The sequence below is a fragment of the Kwoniella shivajii genome, chromosome 2 (genome assembly GCF_035658355.1).
Source record: "Kwoniella shivajii chromosome 2, complete sequence".
NCBI lineage: Eukaryota > Fungi > Basidiomycota > Tremellomycetes > Tremellales > Cryptococcaceae > Kwoniella > Kwoniella shivajii.
In genome coordinates this window covers 1866321-1887796 of record NC_085909.1, presented here as the reverse complement: position 1 = coordinate 1887796, position 21476 = coordinate 1866321, and the positions used below count along the sequence as shown (strand labels likewise).

Sequence of the window (21476 nt, the reverse complement as noted above, 5' to 3'; positions counted from 1 at the left end):
GAAGGATCAAGGTCGTGTGACCAATTCCATGTCATTGTACGTATGCTTATGACCTTGCTCCGTGACGGAAAGCTCCAATACCCCCTCAGCAGCACTCTACCATCTTTGTCCAGCGTCTTACGCTCTTCTCAATATCAATGAAGGGCACCTCCGAGCAAAAGATAGGAGCAATTGTCGGGCCGATCACCGGAGTCCCGTGGGGTGTGTAAAGATTGTTACCAGAACAGCAGGACGAAGAACAGATATAAACCCTAGTGTCTTTCCCAGGATCCAGGATTTTCTCTCAACCCCACAACCTCTTGTTATTCCCAACACATCTATAATATAACCTCGTCTCTTGGTAACGTTCCAAGCATTCCTGCTTCACGACATGAACATACCCACACTTGCTCAAGTTGACATTGAAGAGAAACCATATACCTCCCATGTCGAAGTCGCCAACGAAGCTCATAATGATGGTGATATCAAAGGCGACCTCACACTCAATGAGGCTATGGAAGCCGAAGCCATCGAACATAGTATGGGTATAATCGAAGCTCTGAGAACGTACCCTTGGGCTGTGTTCTGGTCAATATCAGTATCAATGTGTGTCGTCAGTGAAGCTTACGATAATGTAAGTTTTGTTCTGTCGTTTAAATACCCAACTAAGTCGATATGCTTAATTTATTCTTTGCTTCTTCAGGCACTCATCAATACGTTATTTGGTCTATCAGGTTAGTCATCCGATTCTTCATGTGTATGATGTATTCCGCTGACGCTTATTCGAATGAACAGCATTCAAGAAGCAATTCGGCGTATATCTTCCTGCATCTCAGAAATACACTCTTACTGCACCTTGGCAATCAGCACTATCTCAATCAAGTGCCATAGGGTGTTTCATCGGTATCATCTTTACAGGTTGGATCAGTGAAAAAATCGGTTATAGGAAGACTGCTATTCTCGGTCAATTCTTGATGATCGCTGCTATCTTTTTGACCTTTTTCGCGGACAGGTTATGGATTTTACTCTTAGGTGAAATAGCATGTGGTTTCCCTTGGGGAATGTTCATTAATCTTGCTCCTGCTTACGCATCGGAAGTGGGTCGATCTTTTCCTTGTGAACTGAGACTGAGACTAAGGCTCATTCGTTCCCTTTGGTCAGGTCGCGCCTTTACCATTGAGAGGCTTCCTCACTGTCTACGTGCAGCTCTGTTGGTGTATTGGACAGTTCATCGCTGCGGGTGTACTATACAGTGTCAACACGCGAACTGACAAGGTATGTAGGCCGTTCGTTTTTTGTTAGACTACGATAGCTAACTTCTGACTTTATGATTCTCTTTCAGTGGGCATACAAGATCCCATTCGCAGTCCAATGGGCTTGGCCTCTACCTTTGATTTTCTTATTGATTTTCGCTCCTGAATCACCTTGGTGGTTGGTTCGTAAAGGAAGATTGGCGGAAGCTGAAAAGGTTGTACGACGATTGGGAGGCAAAATCGATCAAGATCCCAAAAATACGGTGGCTATGATGGTTAGAACGAATGAAATCGAAATTGCAAATGAAACTGGTGTTTCGTTTAAAGACTGCTTCAAGGGTGTCGACCGCAGAAGAACTTTGTGAGATCACTCCTTTTCGTTCCAGCTCAATAAGTCCCTTTCATAGCTAATACGTTCAATGATTATCCAGGATCGTGTGTATGATCTTTGGAATGCAACCTCTGTCTGGCTTGACACTGGGCAATCAATTTGTCTTCTTCTCTGAGCAAGGTATGCGATTCTGCGACTCGCGTAGAGTGTTGCTCATATTGAGATTGATATGTAACAGCTGGATTGGACAGTTCAAATGCATTCAAGATGAACTTGGGCAATAATGCCATTGGTGGGTCTTCTTCTCCAGCCGGAAAGCTAATAATACTATATCACTAACGGGATTTATACTGCAGCTTTCCTGGGAACGATCTTCTCTTGGTTTTTAATCTCGTGGTTTGGTAGACGAACGATTTATCTCGGAGGACTGATGTTCGCCATGGCCGATCTATACATCATCGCGTTTATTGGAATAGCCAAATCATCATCCGGCGTCAATTGGGCAACGTCAGGACTCATGATTGCCTATAATTTCATATACGATGCTGCGATTGGACCTTTAACATATGCCATTATATCCGAGATGTCTTCGGTTAGGTTAAGGTCCAAATCAATTGGTTTAGCTAGAAACACCTATTATATCACCCATATCATAGCTGGTATCAGTGAGTGATCTTCCGTTATACCTTTAAAATGGAAAATCAGACTGATGAATGTATACATCATGTAGCCACACCTTATATGATCAATAGTACAGCTGGTAATCTGAAAGGAAAAGCAGGCTTCATTTGGGGTACAATGGCAGTGTTTTGCTTCGTATTAGCGTTTTTCCATTTACCAGAAACCAAAGGAAGAAACTATCGGGAATTAGACCTATTGTTTCATCGTAAGACTCCTGCTAGAAAATTCGCTAGTACCAATATCGAAGAAGTCGCTGAGGAGTAGAAGATTGATCCCAAATGTGAGGATCAGTGATCAAAGGGGTCATTCAGTATTCTCCTCTACAGATTATTTGGAAACGTGGTAGTCTCTGTGTCTGGATCATAAGTAGTGGAAGGAGTGCTCGGATTTGATAGGAAGATATTAGTTTTCTCACGATGTGGTTTTCTATTTGTTTGATTTATTGCAAGAATGGGTATATCAGTATATATATATATATTTATGGGAAAAAAAAGGTAAAGAATGGAAGTCTTAATGTACAAATCTGTCCTGGCAATGTATTTTGATTGACCAACACAAAATTGTCAGACGGCTTTTTCATGCTGTATGCAAGTAACACGTCTGACTTTGACTGTTGATTTGATAAAATGATGGTAGCACCTAAGAAAGTGAAGATCGTTGCAATTGACCCCCTCCATGAGGATCGATATTCATCATTTGCGTTGGGTGCTCGGCCTGACTTTGTTCAACTACTGGGTCAGATGATCTCTACTCGTAGAGCGTTGACAGGATTCCGAGATCCGATGACGGAGGGTGAAAAGGACAGAGTGTGGAGTATTATAAAACCTCTGCACCATCGAGAAAGCTTATTTAGTCGAGAAACACTTAAAGAGGATCAAGTGGATCTCCCCTTCCCCCTGTTTTGCACAACGCCAAGGAATCTTGATGTGTATAAATAAGTCTATCACGAGTAAACTTAATTCACTTCCGATCTCGGAAACTCCATACCTGAGTCGGATTTTTCGGTCCGACATGAACAAATCAACCGACCTAACATGAAGTGTGTTTTTTTCTATACAATTAGCAACGATAAGCCAAAAGCTTCATATAGGATGTATAGGTGCAGTGTTCGTATGAGCATCTGATCATTATCACCTGAAAGAATAGTTCAAGTCTACTACATTGTAAGGAGTCCCGAAAGTACCAAGAGAAGATGCTTGAAACAATATACATCTCAAGACATGGTTGTAGACAGGACTGGATAGATCCCGAACACATGTCAGTACTTTCCTCCGCTTGAGACGTTGTGACAGACTAACGGAACAATCACAATAGCTCTGGTCCAACAGGTCTCTACCATGATCCTTCTGTGAGTGTACTTGACGCGATACCAAGGATATCTGAGTTAATTTGCGTTCCCTTTAAATCATTATAGCTGTCCGCGCACGGCTTGGTACGTTACTCCATGCCTTGATATCATTGTAATCAAAACCAGAAATCTGAGTCACATGCCATTTTAGGAACAAGCAGAAGATCTGGGGAAGTTTCTAGCTTCGCCGACGGATGGTTCTCCATCTCCAGAAATGATATTCACCAGTCCATTTTACCGATGTATCCAAACTTCCTTACCGCTAGCCAAGAATCTAAATCAGAAACTTCATCTGGAGCATGGTGTAATGGAATGGTATGTCATGTTGATCTACCATGAGAGATCGTTCGTAAATTCACATTCTTGAGTTAGGTTCTCAAAAGCCAAAGCTGGATCTGGTGAGTCGGCATCGTTGACACAACAACCATTTACCTTAAGCTGATCGGTTCATCTGTTCTCCTAGGCTTACATACCAGACCACATGAAGTCTCTAAACTGCATGAACATTTCCCCAATGATTCTTTACATCCAACCTATTCACCCACTTATCATCCTAACAGACGCGGTGAATCGCTCGAAGAGTTATGGGATAGGATAGAAACTTTCATGTCTGTTTTCATCAAACGGATAGAAAATGAATATCCTGATGTGAAGACAATATCGATATTTGGTCACGCTGCTACTGTAATCGCGCTGGGTAGAGCTGTAAGTCTCGTCAATCGCTTTCGAGTCAATCTTAGATCAATACTGATCCGGTTGTATGTAGTTATTGGATGACCCACATGCGAAGATAAAAGCTGGAACTTGTTCAACTTCCAAATACGTTAGACAGATTGATCAAACTGGGGATCAGCGGAAGTCCCCTTTGGGAGAATGGAAGATTGACTGGAATGGCAATACTTCGTATCTACCAGATGGTGAAGAGAAAAGTTGGAACGTGAGTGTAATTTTTACTCTGGATTCTCACAAACGATTGGCTGATCGCATTGGTGGACGGAACAGTTCGACCAAGTCGTGTTTGACGAGGACGGCCAAGTCATAGAAGTGAGTCAAATCCTTTCCCAGTCTAGACAGTCGATTTCAAACTCGATTACTTATGTTGTTCAATATCACACAGGACAACGGAGATGGACTTCCCTTTGATGAGGATGAGGAACCGTCGCATGGGTTAGCTGAGGGCTTGCAAAAGTATCTCGCTAAATAAGCAATATCACCGCAAAAATATATGCATTGCATATGCTATGACCAATTGAGACTTGACGCTCGCATCTCAGGGATATTGTGTTCGCATTTGATTGTTGCGGAGAAGCAGAGAAATATCGTATCGGGCATTCTGTTCTGGGCCACGCATGATGCATCAACGCTTTTTACCCAGTATTCGTTCCAGACCGTTCATGTCCTTGAAAGACCCATGCGTGTTCTCTTTGAGGGATTCGGAATGATATATCGTTTTGATGTCGAATAATTATCTGATAATTCGGAAGTGAGGTTTGCTCGCGATCACATAAGTATTCGGATTCGGGCATTCATGAGTCATTATTAGCCGAGTTGTTCATACAGCATGTCCTATATTTGTTGATCGTGACTCGAATATTCATACATGATTGATAAGCAACTTTTGCATGAACCATTCCTCTGTTCAACATAGATCAAGCAGGGAGACGACATAAAAGGATACCAGGCGTTGCCAGAAAACGAACAACGAAGTTTCAAATCCATCATACAATTGGTGAATATGTCAAGTCAACCGTTACATCCTCTACCTCCATTTACAGCTGAGACGGCCCATCAGTGAGTTGCCCCTCAACCTTCCTCCTATGAGCCTGTGTACTGAACAGTGGTTCTGACCTAGGAAAGTAAAGGCCGCTCAAGACAAATGGAGTGAGTGGCTATTTTTGTCCTGTACTACAGCAATCTCTGGGGACCAAAACCGAACAGCATAGGTGGTGTCGAGTTAAAGCTCATGCTCATCGTCATATGGTAGATACCAAAACACCCAAATCGATCTCACCGGCCTATACACCTGATTCTATATGGCGTAACAGAGATCAATTCTTTCAAGGTACCCAGTCTATCGAAGAATTCTTGACTAGGAAATGGGAAAGAGAAAAGAACTATAGATTGAGAAAAGAATTATTCGCTTTTAAGGATAATAAAATGTGAGTATCTCTAAAGATGTCTTCCTTTTCGACATAGCGGTCATGAGGGTCTATGCTGACTGTCAACAACACGTGTGAATTGTAGAGCAGTTGAATTTTGGTATGAATATTCAGAAACGGAAGATATCAATTCACAATGGTATAGAACGTATGGATTGGAACATTGGGTAGGTGATTCACCCTTCAAAATGTTCGTGTTGCTGTATGCTTATATGTCGACTACAAGGTATTCGCCGAAGACGGAAGGATGAAATCACGTCAAATGAGCGGTAATACCATTCCCATCACCAATAAAGAAAGATGGTTCACAGATGGTGCAGATGTAAATGTACGTTTACTATCCGATCATTTTCAAACAGCATGCTGACTGTGTATCTGTCGAGTAGGAAGGTGAGGTACCTAGAGGGCATATCTCGCTGAACGAGTAAGAAGAGTTGTATGATATCAAGAAAGCAATAATTAAAGTAATATTACGCATGCAATTTACATTGAAAAATGACATAGTATCCTCAATCTACGTTCATCGTCTACTCCTCTGTCTTCAGTCTTTTGAGAGCTGGAGGTTGACCATTTCCATTGGCATGTCTAGCGTCGAGAAGAGCTCTTCGTGTGAGCGATGCCTGCATACAGCTGTCAGCTTGTAGATACAAAACAATCAGAACACCAAAGCATACTTACCTTGTTAAGGTTATCGAGCATATCAACGGTCATCTCCCAATCAACACATGCTATGAAAACAGTCAGCGACAGGGCAGGATCAGATCTCAGTGTGTGCGAAGACTTACCATCAGTAATCGATACACCGTACTCAAGTTGATCACGAGGTTTATCACTGCTTTGTTTACCACCCTTCAAGTTACTCTCGAACCTATAGCAAAACGCCGCGTTAGCTTTGCTCATTTCAAAAAGCATAGTTGGTTTGCTCACATAATACCGGTTATTCCCTCTTCACCAGCTGCGATTTGTTCCGCCAAGTTTGCAGCTACTATAGGTTGATTCAGATGATTCTTTGATGAATTGCCGTGTGAGCAATCAACCATGATTGAAGCGTGATCATCGGGGTTTTTGGTTCGCATAGTTGATAAAGCTTTTTGTACGTGTTCAGATCTAAATCCGTATAGCATGTATCAGTCAGTAATGCTGGTTTTGAGATATCATTGTAATGCTCACGCGTAATTGGGTCCATGGGTACCACCTCGTAAGATGACATGACAATCACTGTTTCCACTTGTTTTGACGATAGAAGCCATACCCTGTGAATTGATACCCATGAAATTATGAGGATGAGAAGCGGATTGCATAGCGTCGATAGCTACACCGACTGATCCATCTGTACCATTTTTGAACCCTATAGGGAAAGAAGCGCCTGAAGCGAGTTCTCGATGAAGTTGAGATTCAGTAGTTCGGGCACCAATAGCGCCCCATGTGATCAAGTCGGCGATGAATTGAGGGCTAACGTTCAGATCAGCACTTGTTGCCAAGCAAGTGATTCCTTATGTGCTCACCTAATAGTATCGAGCAATTCACATCCAACGGGCATACCCATATCATTGATATCACATAGTAATTCTCTGGCAATTCTCAAACCTTTGTTGATTGCGAAAGAGTTGTTGATATCTGGATCGTTGATTAAACCTTTCCATCCTACTGTCGTTCTTGGTTTTTCGCTATTCACAGAAACGTGGTTAGCCATTTGTATAAGAAGTGCAGTATATGGTCATCCTTACAAGTAAACCCGCATGACGACTTCTAATCCTTGCCATCTACCTTCTTGAACACCTTTTCTCAATCTCGAAGCGTACTCTTTTGCTTGATCGATATCGTGGATACTACACGGACCGACAATGACGAGTAATCTCGATAGAGGATCTGTTCCTCTTACGATTGAAGATGCGGTACGTCGGGATGAAGAGATGGTTTTTGAAGCTACGGCTGGCACAGGGAGATCATGTCGTAAGAGGGCAGGAGGGATCAAAGGGTCGTACTGAATATGACGGGGGACTCAGCGACAATCACTTGGGAAAGAGGAAGGAGTGACGGAAAGGATCAACTTACACCGGTGACTTTTCGATCATCCAATGGTCTGTTTCTGTCCGGTGAAGGTGTTCCAGTTGACATTGTTGTCATGGTAAATACGAGAGGTGGTGTTGGGTGAATTGCTAGTGTTATGTTTGGTGATTTGGTCTGATGAAAGGGGTGTCAATGGTACACTTTTGATTTGTTGAATGAATGTCAGTATTCAGTTGTGTTTTCGAAAACGTTCTCTGATTTTTGCGACTCAATAAAAAGAGACCCCGAATTCAAACGAAAAAAGAGAGATCGAGGGTATATACCGGCGGAAAAATGCGGGGTAACACCAGAGGTAATGCCACGTCATCAAACGATATCTTATCACTGGATAGTATAGTGCTCGTAGTACGTAGATGGATATCATCAACGCCTTTCTGCTGATTGAATTCACCTGTCTGTGATAGAGAGTCCACATCAACCACAAGCAACCACGATGTCAGACGCAGCTTCACGTGCAGCGGCTCGAAAGGCCAAAATCCTAGCTAGGGGAAATACGGGTTTAGCTAAACTAGCTCAATCAGCCAGAGGGGATGAAGCTCAGTCGTTATATGCGGAAGACTGTGAGTGAGGAGATTAACGTAGATCACACACTGGTTCGCATGACTGACATCTGCTGCTGTTTCACTGGTACCTAGTCAAGCCTTCACCTTCATCTACACCGCAATCTGAAACACCTCCAATCATATCACAGTCCACTAAAACCCCTTCCACTTCCACTTTCAGTTCAAGTTTGAATCCAACTTCCAATGCTCAAAGAAACCCTCAACCAGCCAACATGTCAGCTGAACAACAAGCAATGTCATCTCAATTAGAATCCATGATGTCAATGTTCGGTGGTGGACCTCCTGGTGGTGCAAATGGTGAATTACCTGATATGGCGACGATGTTATCACAAATGATGGGAAGAATGGGTCCAAGTTCAGGTCCAGAGGGATCACAAAGGTTATTAGGTGATTTAGATGATCCAGCAGGGTTAGGTGGATTACCACCTAACCTCTTTGGTGGTGGCCGTGGTGGGGACGGCGGAAATGGTGATATGCCATTCCCTTTCCCAGGAATGGGTATGGGTATGGGTATGGGAGGGACAACGAAGAAATCTAAAAGTGAAAGGTATTTCCCCATGATTCACTTCATCTCGATAATCCTCTTGGCACTTTTCACTGTCGGTTGGTGGGAACCGATGATCCAATCGAGACATCTTATCAGCGCTATCGAAGGTAATTGGATCCAAAGATGGAGTGGTTTATCTAAATCAATTGGTAAATTCGGTGGTGTAGAAGTATTGGTAAGTTGGTATATACCTTCTCTAATAAACGTTCTTGTGATGCCTGATTGCTTACTTTGTGGTAAATATCCTATAGCCCGCATTTTGGGCTTGGACAACTCTGGAATTGATCTTGCAAACGACAAGATTCATGATTCTCAAAGTGAGTATCCCATGCCATTCTCATACAACCGTTTGAAACCCGCCCACAGGATAATACACTAACAGCCTATCCAAAATCTCCCTTAGTCTCCCCCACCCCCTCATTCACTCTTACAAAACTTCCTCCCTCTCCTTCCCCCAAAAATTTCAAGACCTCTCTTAACCGGCTCAAGATACCTGCAGTTACTTTCACAAACATATAAGGACGGTTGTCTGTTCATTTTCTCTTTGGGCTTCAGCGTGATCATTGCTCAAGTATTGGATGGTGGTAGAATACTTTAGATACATGTATGACCTTTCGTTCACCAGAATAACCTGTACTTTGCTCGCCGAGAACCAAATCATTTTTACCTGCAAATATCCATCAAAACATCCAGATCGACCAAACAAGCATTGTCCTTACTAATCTAACTATTTATCCAACAAAGGCGCGCCAGCTTCTCCTCTCGCATGTTCCCTTACCTTCCCTTTCCCCTTTGCGTTTCTCGTGATTACGTCTGGATCGGGATCTACAACAGCCACTAACCCATGATACCTAGCCAGTTCGTTTGCCTCTGCTTGAGCTATATTCCCTCCTCTATCAGATGGTAACCAAATCACCGGAACTGGAACTATCATTTCCGGTGGATATATCAACCCTCTAACATCACTCTCATAGAAGAACCTATTTGGTATTTGAATGTCTGAATTGATGAATCTCGGATTTGTATATGAAGCCTTTTCGGAGGAGGATAAGTCGTCAATAATATTGGTCGGTAGTGGTATTGGACAATTAGAAGGTAATCTGGAATAACCAGGTAATAAAGCGGTTACTCTATTCAGTAACGATAAATCAGATTGACGTGAATCTCTTTCCTTCGAAGTAAATTGATGCCCCATCGAACGTGTTAACTCGTCTAATGCTTTCCTGGTTGTTCCCGATAGATATTTTCTTTTCGGTGGTGGAAATCGGAGGACAGTCAGAAGTTCACTTAGTACAAGTGTGATCACCGCCACACCGATACTAACGCATCCTATAGCCCACTCATTTCTACTAATCACTATTAAACCATATAATAACGGTTGAAGTGATAGTGTCCAACCGAATCTTCTAATAGACCATAGTGCTAACACGGTTCCAGGGTGACAAGATGAGGAATCGACAAAGACGTGCTCAATCATATATCGGTTGGCGATGAAGGACAGGTAGAGTAATACCAAGATTGGAAGAGCGAGTAATGGGAATATGAACAAGAGCGTGGAAGCGTAAAATACACATAGGAGACAAGGGGTCATTGCCATTGATGGCGAATGCGACGGTGGGGATATTACTACAAAGAATGTATGAGTATGTCTTACTGCAGATATACATGATATACTCACATCGATACTGCTGCCTTGGCGTGAAAGCCCTCTTTCTCCCTCTTAGGTATCTGAACAACCTCTTCCCTTGTAAGAGGTACAATGCAGGTAGCACAAATGCAAGATTGAGTAACAGTACAAATACGAACCAAGCTGATCAATAGTCAGCTCTCGTTATCGTGTTTATGTTGAACAGCTCACTGGAGAAAACAGCTCCATCACCTACGACTCGCCCTTCCTGAACTTTCGTGGCGAAACCTTGTACTGCGAACTCTAGAGAAGCAAGCAGAAGTATCCATATGACAGTTACAGACAGCTGGTCAACGTGAATCAGCTGAATTTCTCTCGTCACGAAGTTTTAATCGCCCACCAGAAGATAGAAAACGGCTTTATAAGCTAAAGCCTTCTGCCTACTTCGTGAAATACATTTTACAGACATTGAGAATCCTAGCGATTCCGGTCAGTTTGTCGGATTGCCACTAAGTTTGAACACCTCGACTCACTGTCAGTCAAGAAGATTGAGAGGTATATGGTAAACGATAGAGCTACAGCCGGAACTAGGCCTTCAACCACTCCCGAGCCGAACCCGTCACTCCTTGCTAGTGGTTTCAGGAGACCAATATAGTGAGAGAATCCAGGAGTTGTGGCGACTGTCAGTCCGAGAACAGGTACCACTATTATTCACATCAGCTATTGAGCAGTCGGTCGACTTATCGCGATCGTACCACCTACTCATCATACCTAAACCCACCCCAACTGCACAGATTTTTACCCAAAACCACAGCTCGTCGTTTCCCCTTTTCATCCCTGTATTATCCCACAGAATATCTTCTTTTGTATATCCTTCTATTATTTCAGCAGAAGGCAGCCATTTTACTCCCTTTCCTACGATAATCCACCCTTTCACCTTTCCAGAAGAGCCCACTTCGGCGAATTTGGATTTTTGCATTTCGTCAATCTCTACATTCAATTCTTTGAATCTAGCTCTTGATTCTCTGATTGCGGTATAATTGCCTGCAAGTGGTGAGGTGTACCCTGCTGAAGCTCGACGCGGTATCTCAGTTCTTGGAGACCGTGATGTGGTAGGAGATATTGGTGGTCCAGGACAGGTAGATGAAAAAGGAGTGACCCCCATCGGATCGATCCTCGCAGCTTCCGCGTTCAAGGGACCTTCCTGAGAACTCCCCGGGGTAGTTCCCAGAGGCGCCGTCGATTCACTTTGTGGACTTGGATCGGGAACCCAATTTCCCTCTGGATCCATCTTGATTCTTTGCCCGATATCGAATCTTCCTCCATACATCGCGGAGTCTCTGTTGATTTCTTTGAACTTCGAGTTCACAGGCTGTTCTTGGAGTTGCCAAGGGAGTGGCACATTGAACCTCTCTGTGGATCTCGGACTTGGAGGAGGTGATATCTTGTAAAAGTCCTTTGGAGCTAGAAAGTCGTCTGGTGGGGTGGTTCGAGAAGGAGAAGACTGTTTGGTCGATTTTGAACCGGGCTATATTGAGCGATGAGGTGTTTAGCCGAGATTTTCGATGAATGCAACTACTCACTTCTCCCCATCCTATGGATCCAAGGGATTTCTCTATCGGATCACTATGTCTTACGTTGAACGAGGCCATGTATTTGGTTTCGGCCACTTCGAGGTCGATGAGCACTCGCTCCCTTTCTATGACCTTTTCTTTCAATTTGATAATATCTCTGATCAAGTTGTGTCAGCTGTAGTGAGACTGCTGAGCTAGCTCAAGCTTACGGTATGGCGAAGATTCCAATGACACTGATTTCTTCCAATGCATTACGTTTGCACCAGTCACTGAGCCATCGTCTAACACCATCTTCCGACATCCCTTTCCATCCCTTAGCCTTTTCATGAGGGATGTAAATCATTTCCATATGGTCACACACCTCCTTTTCGAACTTCTTTCGAGATGTGCTCAATAACGCATATGTTCGAGTTATGGTGTAGAGCCCCCCAGCACAGGCTAGTACAGCTAATATCACCAAAATGATAATCAACCTTATTTTCGCAGAAGAAATCGCTGGTGCTATAGTGGAAGTTAAAGATCGTTCGTTCATTGGAGCGAACATGATCTTGATGGTATTTGAAGTAGCTTCTGAGTCTGGACTTGGATCAAGAGCGTTGAGTAATCGAAGTAACGATAAATCAGTCAAAGTACCTAATCTACCTCCGAACGTATTGACGGGTGAAGTTTTACTGAGACATGGTACTTCTGCCAGTATCATCGGTAGTATACCTGCCAAAGCTAGGAACGATAGTAAAGCTGCAAGTTTCAATCCTGCTGAAAGGATTCGAAGGGAAGAGGTATCTTCTGTGGAAGAATCAGGCGAGATGTGTAAGAATGGTAAGAGGAATGTGACAATTGTCCATTTCGAAGGTCTAGACCTATTGTCTGATCAGCAAAGTTGCCATTTCAGTAAAGCTAACTCACTCCGGTGGTACTGCCCAAGTACGTGTGGCGTATATCCCAGGAATCTTATTTCTGAGAATGATCCAAGTCGTCCATAACACTAATCCCACGATGAAACCTGATCCTATAGCAGCTATTACTCCCCAGTCCTGCCAGTCCCACTCTCCCGCACAAGCATTGATCGAACTAGGGTCTTTGATTGCATCGACTGGGGCCGTAGGTGCTGTAGACGCGATCGAGGTCGGTGATTTCTGAATAGAAGAAGCCAAGTCCGTCGTAGAAGGGGCTGTAGGTATGTTTGTAGATTTCGGTATCGAAGTGGTATATGTTCTTCCTTGTGAAGTAAAAGTAGACCAAATTCCAACATCGGTAATGGTTCCCGAAGTGAATCTTGTTGTGTCAGATGAGTGAGATTGCAAGATAGCAGAGCATTCTGGGACATTCTGATATATTCCTGTGGGTGGGTTAACAGGGCCAAGGGAAGCTGCTGAATCATATGAAATTCTATTAGAAGTGAAGAATGGTGCAGTATACCATTCCGATTCCCATGAGAGCGTTTCATCGCCACACAGGTAGAAATGTCTTTTGCCAAGATGAGATGGAGGTAGAGTGGTTGTGGAATTATGAATAGTCGGTGTTGTGCTCGCTGCGAGATGTATGGGAGTGGCGGTAGTGGTCATAATTCAAGATATATTATAAGGTTATATGTTAAATGAATGTGAAATCCAAGTACACAAGAAGATCCTTGAAGATGTAATCAAAGAAAGACCAAGGCAGGTTGCCTGCACAACTTTGTTGTAGTGCACAAGGTGAACGGAGCGGCGACAAACGAGATATCTTCACCGGGTCATGGTCGTTAGAAATGGAATGGATTAGACTTGAACTTGGATACAATAATGATAGGAGAGATCGTAGGGTAAGGACGAAAGAGCATGAGTAGATTGTTCATTGAGTTGAAGAACAAGGATGGAAGAAGGGAGAAAGACGAGGAATCCATCATTCATTGATCACATGAAAACTACGCACAGACAGGCACAACAACACAACCAACGCACGGATCATCTCCCGTTGACCAGAGCGCTTTAAATGGCGAACAGAGTATCGTGACGAGTATGTGATGTTGAGAATTGGGTAGTATCACGATGAACACGTTTACACAGCATTAGAGTCATGAGAAGCAACGAGAGCAGGTCAGAGCAAGGGAACACCCTTCGTTGAGTTCAGCCATGATCCATTTACATCATGAAACTCGACGACGAAACGCTCGGATCCACAGTGGCACTCTCTTCGGAACCAGGCACAAACATGCATGGGAGTTTACATATTTATATACGAAGATCATCCAAACATGGCAGCTGTCATTCGTTCGAATTACAAAACTTACAGATACAATCTAAGAGATAGATCAATCAGTATTCTTCTCAGTAGCTATACGAATGCATAGTGTCACTTACGAAGGATTGAATACCACTGTATTGGGTCTTTCCAGTAATTCCATTGATTTGGCGAATTTCTCTTCCAATTCAGTATTACCTATCGCGTGTGCTGCTTGACCCATCTGTCTTATCAGCTCTTGTAATCGTCTGAAACATCTGATGATCGATCCTTCGAATATGTCCGTCAACTGGATGGGATGAGATCAGCTTGTGAGCTCTTGTATATATACCCTAAACCCAGCCTGACTTACATTGCAGATATCACTGAATTTGGCTCCTTTACACCATTGCAACACAGCATCCATCATTTCTACCTTGAAGCTTTGGACATATTCATCTTCGACAAGAGGTATACCCGATTCGTTCGATATCTTAGCTATCCTCCTTGCTGTTTCCTGTAGAACCCTTAGTGGGGCAGCTAGATCTTCCTTCAACCGTACTTTCGCTTCGGACTGCACCCACATCAGTTTCAGCTCTGTGCTACATCATCATATGACAACCAAACTCACCTTCTCTTGGAACACGAAGCAACTTAGTAAAGCAGCAACATGTTCAGGAGCCAAATCACCAAAAGTGCCACCGAACATCATTTCAGTCAACATGAGTTCGTCACCAGTCGAGATTTCACATGCGACTCTTCCTTTCATCTCGACGACGTCGTCTGAAGTGGTGAATCCTAATCTCCTCAAAACCCTCTTACGCGCTTTCAGTTCTTCAAGCTGCAAGATGTCATGAACGGAGTTGATCCTTCGTTTGAGTGATTTGACAGCTTCGATAGATTTCTGTTTGTTATCGTATAGATCGTATAGACGAGGTAATGAGGACGATGAGGTGATAGGGAGAGATGAAAGACGTTGTTCTAGGATTGCGATTTTCTAGTCAAGGCATCAGTATTTGAACTTTCTTCTCAGGAGATATCCGCGCTCACCTTGACAAGATCCTTGAAACTCTTATCTTCGATGCCCATGCTCTTGATCGGATCTAACAAAGGTGGACCGTCAGGCATCCTCTTTTTGATTTCGGAGACAGCTTTGAAAGCAGTGTTCTTCTCCGACTGCCCTCTCAAGTCTTTTGGCAAGTTGATCCTGTATTGAGAAATGGATTGAACGGTGATCAATGAACAGGCTATAATTGCTATTTCACCTTGATCTCCTTTTGGTGGTGGGATGAGGAGTGATGAAGATCGATCTTTTGGATTTGACGATGTTCCTGATGCTACGCGAGTGAGAACGTCTACAACGTATTGTTTTTGGGGTGGATCGGATTCAGTAAATATCGGTGCTCGGCCCTAGAAAGCAGGGTTGTAAGTGAAATATCCATAAAGTGCAGACAACTCAGTGGACTCACCTTCGCATTGACCACTTTGTTATATGCCACGACCACACACCATCCAAAGTCTTTACCGCCATCTTTGATCTCAACCAATCGTCCAGCTTGCAAGAACTTCAAACTATATGTAGGATGTGAGATAACAGCTTGGAAGTCTTGCCCTTTTTCTTTCAGTTGCTGACGAAGATCATAGTATTCTTTAATCTCATCCTCTTTTTCGACCACAATCGCATCTCTCTCTTCCTCCGCTTCTTTCAGTTCTATCAATCAACAACAAGTTAGCTACGCTTCTCGCCGGCTCACCTTTCAATAACGAAGAATTACTTACGCTTCTCTAAAACAGGCACACTCATCGAATTTTGAAATTGGAAGAAACACCTTTCCAACATGAATTCTGGACTGACGCCTTCCACCCTCATCAAGTTGATGATCATATTGTAGCCCAAATGGAAAGCTGAATCTAACCTATCCGCTTGTCCCTTGACCATTCCTTTTGCAGCATCAGGTTCGATTTTCTCATCACACATCATGATAACTATTCCTCTAGCATCCAAACCTCTTCTTCCAGCTCTTCCCGACATTTGGATGTATTCCTAAGAAACCGTCAATGATCAGTAATCATTTTTCGTACGTTTGAGATGAGCAAAGAAAGCAGACTTACACCACCCGATAGATTCCTGAAATCTTTACCATCAAACTTCCTTACCGAAGTGAAGACCACAGTTTTCGCAGGCATATTCAATCCAATTGAGAAAGTTTCAGTCGCGAATAAAGCTTTAATTAACCCTTCTTGGAATAAAATCTCGATCACTTCTTTCAAAATCGGTAATAAACCACCATGATGAATTCCAATACCTCTTTTTAATAAAGGTAATATTCCTTCGATTTGTGATAGTTTCCTATCATCCTCTGATAACCCACTAATGGCATTTTCGAATACTTGACCTACGGTAGAAGCTTCATCTGGTGTGTTGAAATCGAATTTTTGCATTTGCATGGCTAAATCTTCACATTCTCTTTTTGAAAAAGCGAAAATGATGACTGGGTTGAGATTCCTTCTCATAATTAACGTGACGATTTTGTATATATCAGACTTTTCACCTACGTCAGAACAATCAGTTTTGCCCAAGTATAATAAACGTTTTCGCTAGCTCACCTTTCATAGCTCCACCTTTTCTAGTTTTACCTTTTTTACCTCTTCCACTATTGGGATCAGATGGATCTTCACCTTGTCCAGCAGCTAAAGCTGCCATTGCTTTTTGGAAATTGTCTTCTCTGAAATTACTCCTTTCATCGACTACAAGATATATACCTTCTGATCCAGCTGGGAACAAGTAGTGTTGTAACGGTGTCGGACGGAAGTCTGTGTACACTACATGACATGGTTGCTCGTGCGTTGAGCAGATCCATTCTGCGAATTCCATGGAGTTGGGGATGGTAGCTGAAAGGAAGACGTATCGGACGGAATGAGGAAGTAGGATGATAGTTTCTTCCCACACAACACCTCGTTCTAAAGCCGTGTCAGCTGTTGCCACAGTCAACCAAATCGCTTACTCACCTTTATCACGCATGTAATGGACTTCGTCAAATACGACCCAAGCAACTTCACGCATCACTTCCGATCCTCTATACAACATCGATCGCAAAATCTCAGTCGTCATGACAAGACATGAAGCTGTCGGGTTTATAGTAACATCTCCCGTCATTAATCCCACATCGCCAAACGTTTCCAAAAATTCTCGATATTTCTGGTTTGACAACGCCTAGTGGTATGGGAAAGTTCTGGTCAGCTCCAAGATGCAAAGATGTCTGCTAGCCAAGACGCTCACCTTGATTGGACTGGTGTAAACAACTCTTCTCCCTTCCTTCAAACAGGTTGCAATGGCAAATTCTGCTACCACTGTCTTACCAGCTGAAGTATGAGCTGATACCAGAACCGATTCATTACGCTCTATACACGATGTAGAGACGTATTGGAAAGGATCCAAAGTGAACTTGTATTCTCTTGCGGGTGGATCGAGTCGTTTGTGTTGGGATATAGGCACGTATGGGAATCCAGGTGGGACAGCGACTTGATGTCGAACCTATCGTTATGTATCAGTTTGACCGACCTCGTATATGAATGGCAGGATCAAGGTACATACCTGATGCACCAGTTTCATTTTACCTTCTTCTGTACTCGCACCGTCTAAGCCTTTCGAAGCTTCTACTTCTCTCTCGGCTTCAGTTTCAAATTCATCCGCTTTTAACACAGTGACACCTTCGATTGCGCCTTGTCCCTCTAAAGCTTCCATTGGATCGATAGGAGATTGATGATTGGTTGATGATCCAGCTCCTGAATCCAACATGTCCACAGCATCCCCCCCAGCTTGTCCAGTCTTATCTTCATCTTCCTCTTCGGCGTCGTCTGCTAATCTAGCTGATTTGATCGGGCGATCAGAGGTATCAACGCTACGTTCTTTGACATTTCGTTTCTTTTGCTTTTTGGTCCGAGACGTTGATGGTCCAGCAGCTGAATTCCCATTGGGATCTTTCGGTGCCATCTCCAGCTGTATACTGTGTACTCCTGTACTATATGATGATTGCACTATATGATGATGCTCGTCAAAATAAATGTGTAGGTGAACAATCTCAAAAACATCTTTCAACGACGCCTGTGTACATAACAAAGGATGTCACGTGATCATGGCTCGGATAAAATCGTTGAAATTGAGAAAAATCAAGGAATAATCGCCACCATAGAGTAGTTGTGATTCACCAGTTAGTTACTGCACAACCAATGTTCAAAAAAAAAGATCATTGTTCATTCCAGATCCAACATCATTCCATTGATAGAGCAGCAGAAGAGGATTGTATAACATCGCAGAAAGGACTATCAAGGGATTACCGGCACCTCTAGTGATACACCGACCATGTCATTCTTATCTGGATTATTCGGAGGATCAACCCAACCACAAGAGGTGGAACCATCAGCTTCCAATGAACTATTCAGTTCTACAACATTCCGATCTACCGTCACACCTTCTTCATCCGATGCATCTTCATCCACTCTACCTCAACCACCAAATCAACAACAACACACACCGGTGACTGTCGCCCCAACAGCTCTAGATGCATTTGGAACAGCCTTTGATCCCGCCAGATTACATCCTTTAGCTGGATTAGGAGAGAATCTGGATTTCTTGCAATTGGAAGAAGATAAATTGAATGAAATCGAGGGTTCCGCTTCTGTTTTACCTTCAAGAGGATGGACAGATGATCTGTGTGTTGGAACGGGTACCACATATCTTTCAGGTGAGTCTTTTATCTCAATCGTACCATGACTTGAGCTGATCAAGGTGATGGTACGTTCATAGGCTTGCTTATAGGTGGAATGTGGGGTGCGAAAGAAGGTTTAGGCAGACCATTAGGTAACAACCCTTCGATGAAGTTAAGGATCAACAGTATCTTGAATGGATGTACGAGAAGAGGTAGTTTCACAGGTAATTCATTGGGTGTATTGGGTGAGTAGAATCACTTTCTACGTTTGTGTATGAGGCATCACATCTAATTTGTGCTTTGTTGAAATATTTGAAGCCATCTTCTATAACATTGCCAACTCATCTTTGGATAGTTTGAGGGGAAAACACGATGCCGCCAATTCGATGGGAGCGGCTGCTTTGAGTGGAGCAATCTTCAAATCTACAGGTGAGCTATTTCATTTAACAATGTCACACCGCCGCTGAATCCACCTTTTTCTTTATAGCTGGTGTTAGACCCGCTTTGGTCGGTGCAGGAATCATGACAGCTGCCGCAGGTGGATGGTCCGCGTTCAAGAACAGAGTATAAGCGATATCACTAGTCATACAGTACAAGTAGCAAGATATAGAATTTCAACTCAAAAGATACCTTATATAGTGTAATTAACGATTTATTGGAATAATGGGATCAACAAATAGGTGTCACTTTTATAGGCTTATGCACACCCTCCTCACTTGTTTGGAAGTATTCACAGATTATCATGTTTCAGACTTAGAGAGAGAAATGATATCAAGCCTAGAACCTTTTCAAACATTATATCCATCATAAACCTATGAATTGACAACGATACTAAATCTCAACACCCTTCAATAAAGCTAATCTCTGCTCAATCCCATTAGTCTCTTCCAATCCAGGACTCATCATTCCGGGCACTGTCACTGATCCAATTGGAGGTGAAGTCAACGCTCTGTCACTCCAACTCGCTTTCAAAATATCCTCGACTTCATTCCTCGCTTTAGCTTCTTTCTTCTGTACTCTAGATTTCTTCGATATCTTCGGTGAGAGGCTTGTGTTAGGATTTGGAGAAAGTCTCGAGGGAGAAGCAAGGTTCTTGACCGCTATCGAGCGTTTTAATGTTAAAGCTGATTTGGAGGGTGAAGCATTACTCGATGTAGGATTGAGTCCCGAGGGTGTATATCTCATGGGTGTTTTGCTTGGACCAATTTCTTTTGACTTGGAAGGAGGGCAGGACGTGGATAATCGGTTGGGCGAGACGACAGAGAAGAAATCTGCTCCTGCTAATCCTGACGCCGTTGATGGTATTCTAGGCATCTTACTTACACCTAGTTTTCCCTTGGAGGGACTTGGTGTAGGAGTGACTTTTGGACTTGAAATGAGATCTGGATTCGGTGTATTATTGACGCTGTTCGTCATTATGGTAGCAGTGTCATTGTCACTATATTCACTAACTGCCATCTCGTGACTATTACCAGGCGGCAAGGGAGAAGGATGAAAGAATAGATGAGGTTGCATGGGTGGACTTAGAACGTTTGTAGGTGAAACTGACCTCGGTCGAAGATATTCTGGTGTTTCCGGTATATCCTTTGATGGATTATAAGTCAAAGAAGATAACTTATCTCTCAGTAATTTGATATCATCTGCATGCTGATTGGATCTTTCACCAAGTTCTCCTTCTTCTCCTTCGATCGAAACTTCATGATAGTCGCCTTGGTTCTGGGATGGTAATGTAAATGTTGATTTACATGTTATACAAGAATTTACCAGTTTCATAGTAGTTTTCTCTTCCATTCTATTCTCTTGTTCATGGTACTGTTTACCTCGAGCAGATTTAAAATCATTCCACGACTCTTTCCAGCCCCAACCTTTTTGACCTGCACTGATCAACCCACCCGATCTAATCAATCCATTTGAGGTGTTGGAGGGGTTCAATCCATCTTGCCAATGAAGTTGAGGTTGGTTATCTATTCCAGTATCATCCCATATATCATCATTCTCATATGTAGGTATTTCCTTCCAACCTCTGTTATCCTTGTCGGACATGAATGGATCATTGTTGTTCTTCATCATCTTTTCGAAATCTTTCCCTGCCATTGAATTCCTACTTCTTCTCTTTTTACGCTTACGATACTTCTGATAAGCGAAACCTGCCATGGTGATAAAGATCAATAAGAAGACTGGAACTAGGTATCTGATGGAAGATGGTTGTTTTGACGTCTCAATCGATAAGCCGTTTGTATCACTTGAAGGTGATGGGGACGCGGTCACTGAGGCTGAATCTGAGGAAGTGATAGACGATGAAGTTGTCATTGATGTTGTAGTTGACATATCTGATGAGGTCGATACCAAAGTGGCTGATTGTGATATACTGGTAATCGATGTAACGGTCATAGTTGATGAAGCCGAGGTATCATCATTTGCTAAGTCATCGTCTGT

General features: G+C 43.0%; 9 protein-coding genes across 9 annotated transcripts; 5 read left to right on the top strand and 4 right to left on the bottom strand.

Moving 5' to 3' along the window:
• Positions 1–370: 370 nt before the first annotated feature.
• Positions 371–2508, top strand: IL334_002050 (uncharacterized protein; the record flags this gene model as incomplete). Its single annotated transcript, XM_062933797.1, has 9 exons — positions 371–613; positions 683–713; positions 775–1076; positions 1141–1254; positions 1322–1593; positions 1664–1743; positions 1802–1855; positions 1920–2228; positions 2294–2508. The coding sequence occupies 9 exons, from the start codon at positions 371–373 to the stop codon at positions 2506–2508; spliced, it is 1620 nt and encodes a 539-aa protein (XP_062789848.1).
• Positions 2509–3436: 928 nt separating this feature from the next.
• Positions 3437–4796, top strand: IL334_002049 (uncharacterized protein; the record flags this gene model as incomplete). Its single annotated transcript, XM_062933796.1, has 9 exons — positions 3437–3501; positions 3559–3592; positions 3659–3676; positions 3744–3907; positions 3965–3990; positions 4056–4297; positions 4359–4529; positions 4595–4636; positions 4710–4796. The coding sequence occupies 9 exons, from the start codon at positions 3437–3439 to the stop codon at positions 4794–4796; spliced, it is 849 nt and encodes a 282-aa protein (XP_062789847.1).
• Positions 4797–5327: 531 nt separating this feature from the next.
• IL334_002048 (uncharacterized protein) lies at positions 5328–6179 on the top strand (the record flags this gene model as incomplete). Its single annotated transcript, XM_062933795.1, has 6 exons — positions 5328–5383; positions 5445–5473; positions 5577–5751; positions 5837–5918; positions 5978–6079; positions 6138–6179. The coding sequence occupies 6 exons, from the start codon at positions 5328–5330 to the stop codon at positions 6177–6179; spliced, it is 486 nt and encodes a 161-aa protein (XP_062789846.1).
• Positions 6180–6278: 99 nt separating this feature from the next.
• Positions 6279–7869, bottom strand: IL334_002047 (3-deoxy-7-phosphoheptulonate synthase; the record flags this gene model as incomplete). Its single annotated transcript, XM_062933794.1, has 8 exons — positions 6279–6371; positions 6430–6479; positions 6537–6619; positions 6679–6858; positions 6922–7203; positions 7257–7418; positions 7479–7735; positions 7807–7869. 8 exons carry the CDS (start codon positions 7867–7869, stop codon positions 6279–6281), a joined length of 1170 nt encoding a protein of 389 aa, XP_062789845.1.
• A 385-nt stretch (positions 7870–8254) lies between these two features.
• Positions 8255–9529, top strand: IL334_002046 (uncharacterized protein; the record flags this gene model as incomplete). The annotated part of the gene is made up of 4 exons (XM_062933793.1): positions 8255–8381; positions 8457–9106; positions 9183–9248; positions 9335–9529. The coding sequence occupies 4 exons, from the start codon at positions 8255–8257 to the stop codon at positions 9527–9529; spliced, it is 1038 nt and encodes a 345-aa protein (XP_062789844.1).
• Positions 9530–9658: 129 nt separating this feature from the next.
• Positions 9659–13697, bottom strand: IL334_002045 (uncharacterized protein; the record flags this gene model as incomplete). The annotated part of the gene is made up of 9 exons (XM_062933792.1): positions 9659–10557; positions 10610–10741; positions 10790–10904; positions 10959–11035; positions 11092–11262; positions 11321–12086; positions 12142–12289; positions 12342–12992; positions 13039–13697. 9 exons carry the CDS (start codon positions 13695–13697, stop codon positions 9659–9661), a joined length of 3618 nt encoding a protein of 1205 aa, XP_062789843.1.
• A 770-nt stretch (positions 13698–14467) lies between these two features.
• IL334_002044 (uncharacterized protein) lies at positions 14468–18325 on the bottom strand (the record flags this gene model as incomplete). Its single annotated transcript, XM_062933791.1, has 11 exons — positions 14468–14641; positions 14705–14905; positions 14963–15328; positions 15382–15741; positions 15801–16042; positions 16111–16375; positions 16444–16883; positions 16939–17292; positions 17341–17545; positions 17612–17866; positions 17927–18325. 11 exons carry the CDS (start codon positions 18323–18325, stop codon positions 14468–14470), a joined length of 3261 nt encoding a protein of 1086 aa, XP_062789842.1.
• A 369-nt stretch (positions 18326–18694) lies between these two features.
• Positions 18695–19610, top strand: IL334_002043 (uncharacterized protein; the record flags this gene model as incomplete). The annotated part of the gene is made up of 4 exons (XM_062933790.1): positions 18695–19076; positions 19139–19285; positions 19359–19469; positions 19528–19610. 4 exons carry the CDS (start codon positions 18695–18697, stop codon positions 19608–19610), a joined length of 723 nt encoding a protein of 240 aa, XP_062789841.1.
• Positions 19611–19871: 261 nt separating this feature from the next.
• IL334_002042 (uncharacterized protein) lies at positions 19872–21431 on the bottom strand (the record flags this gene model as incomplete). Its single annotated transcript, XM_062933789.1, has 1 exon — positions 19872–21431. One exon carries the CDS (start codon positions 21429–21431, stop codon positions 19872–19874), a length of 1560 nt encoding a protein of 519 aa, XP_062789840.1.
• Between the last annotated feature and the right edge of the window lie 45 nt (positions 21432–21476).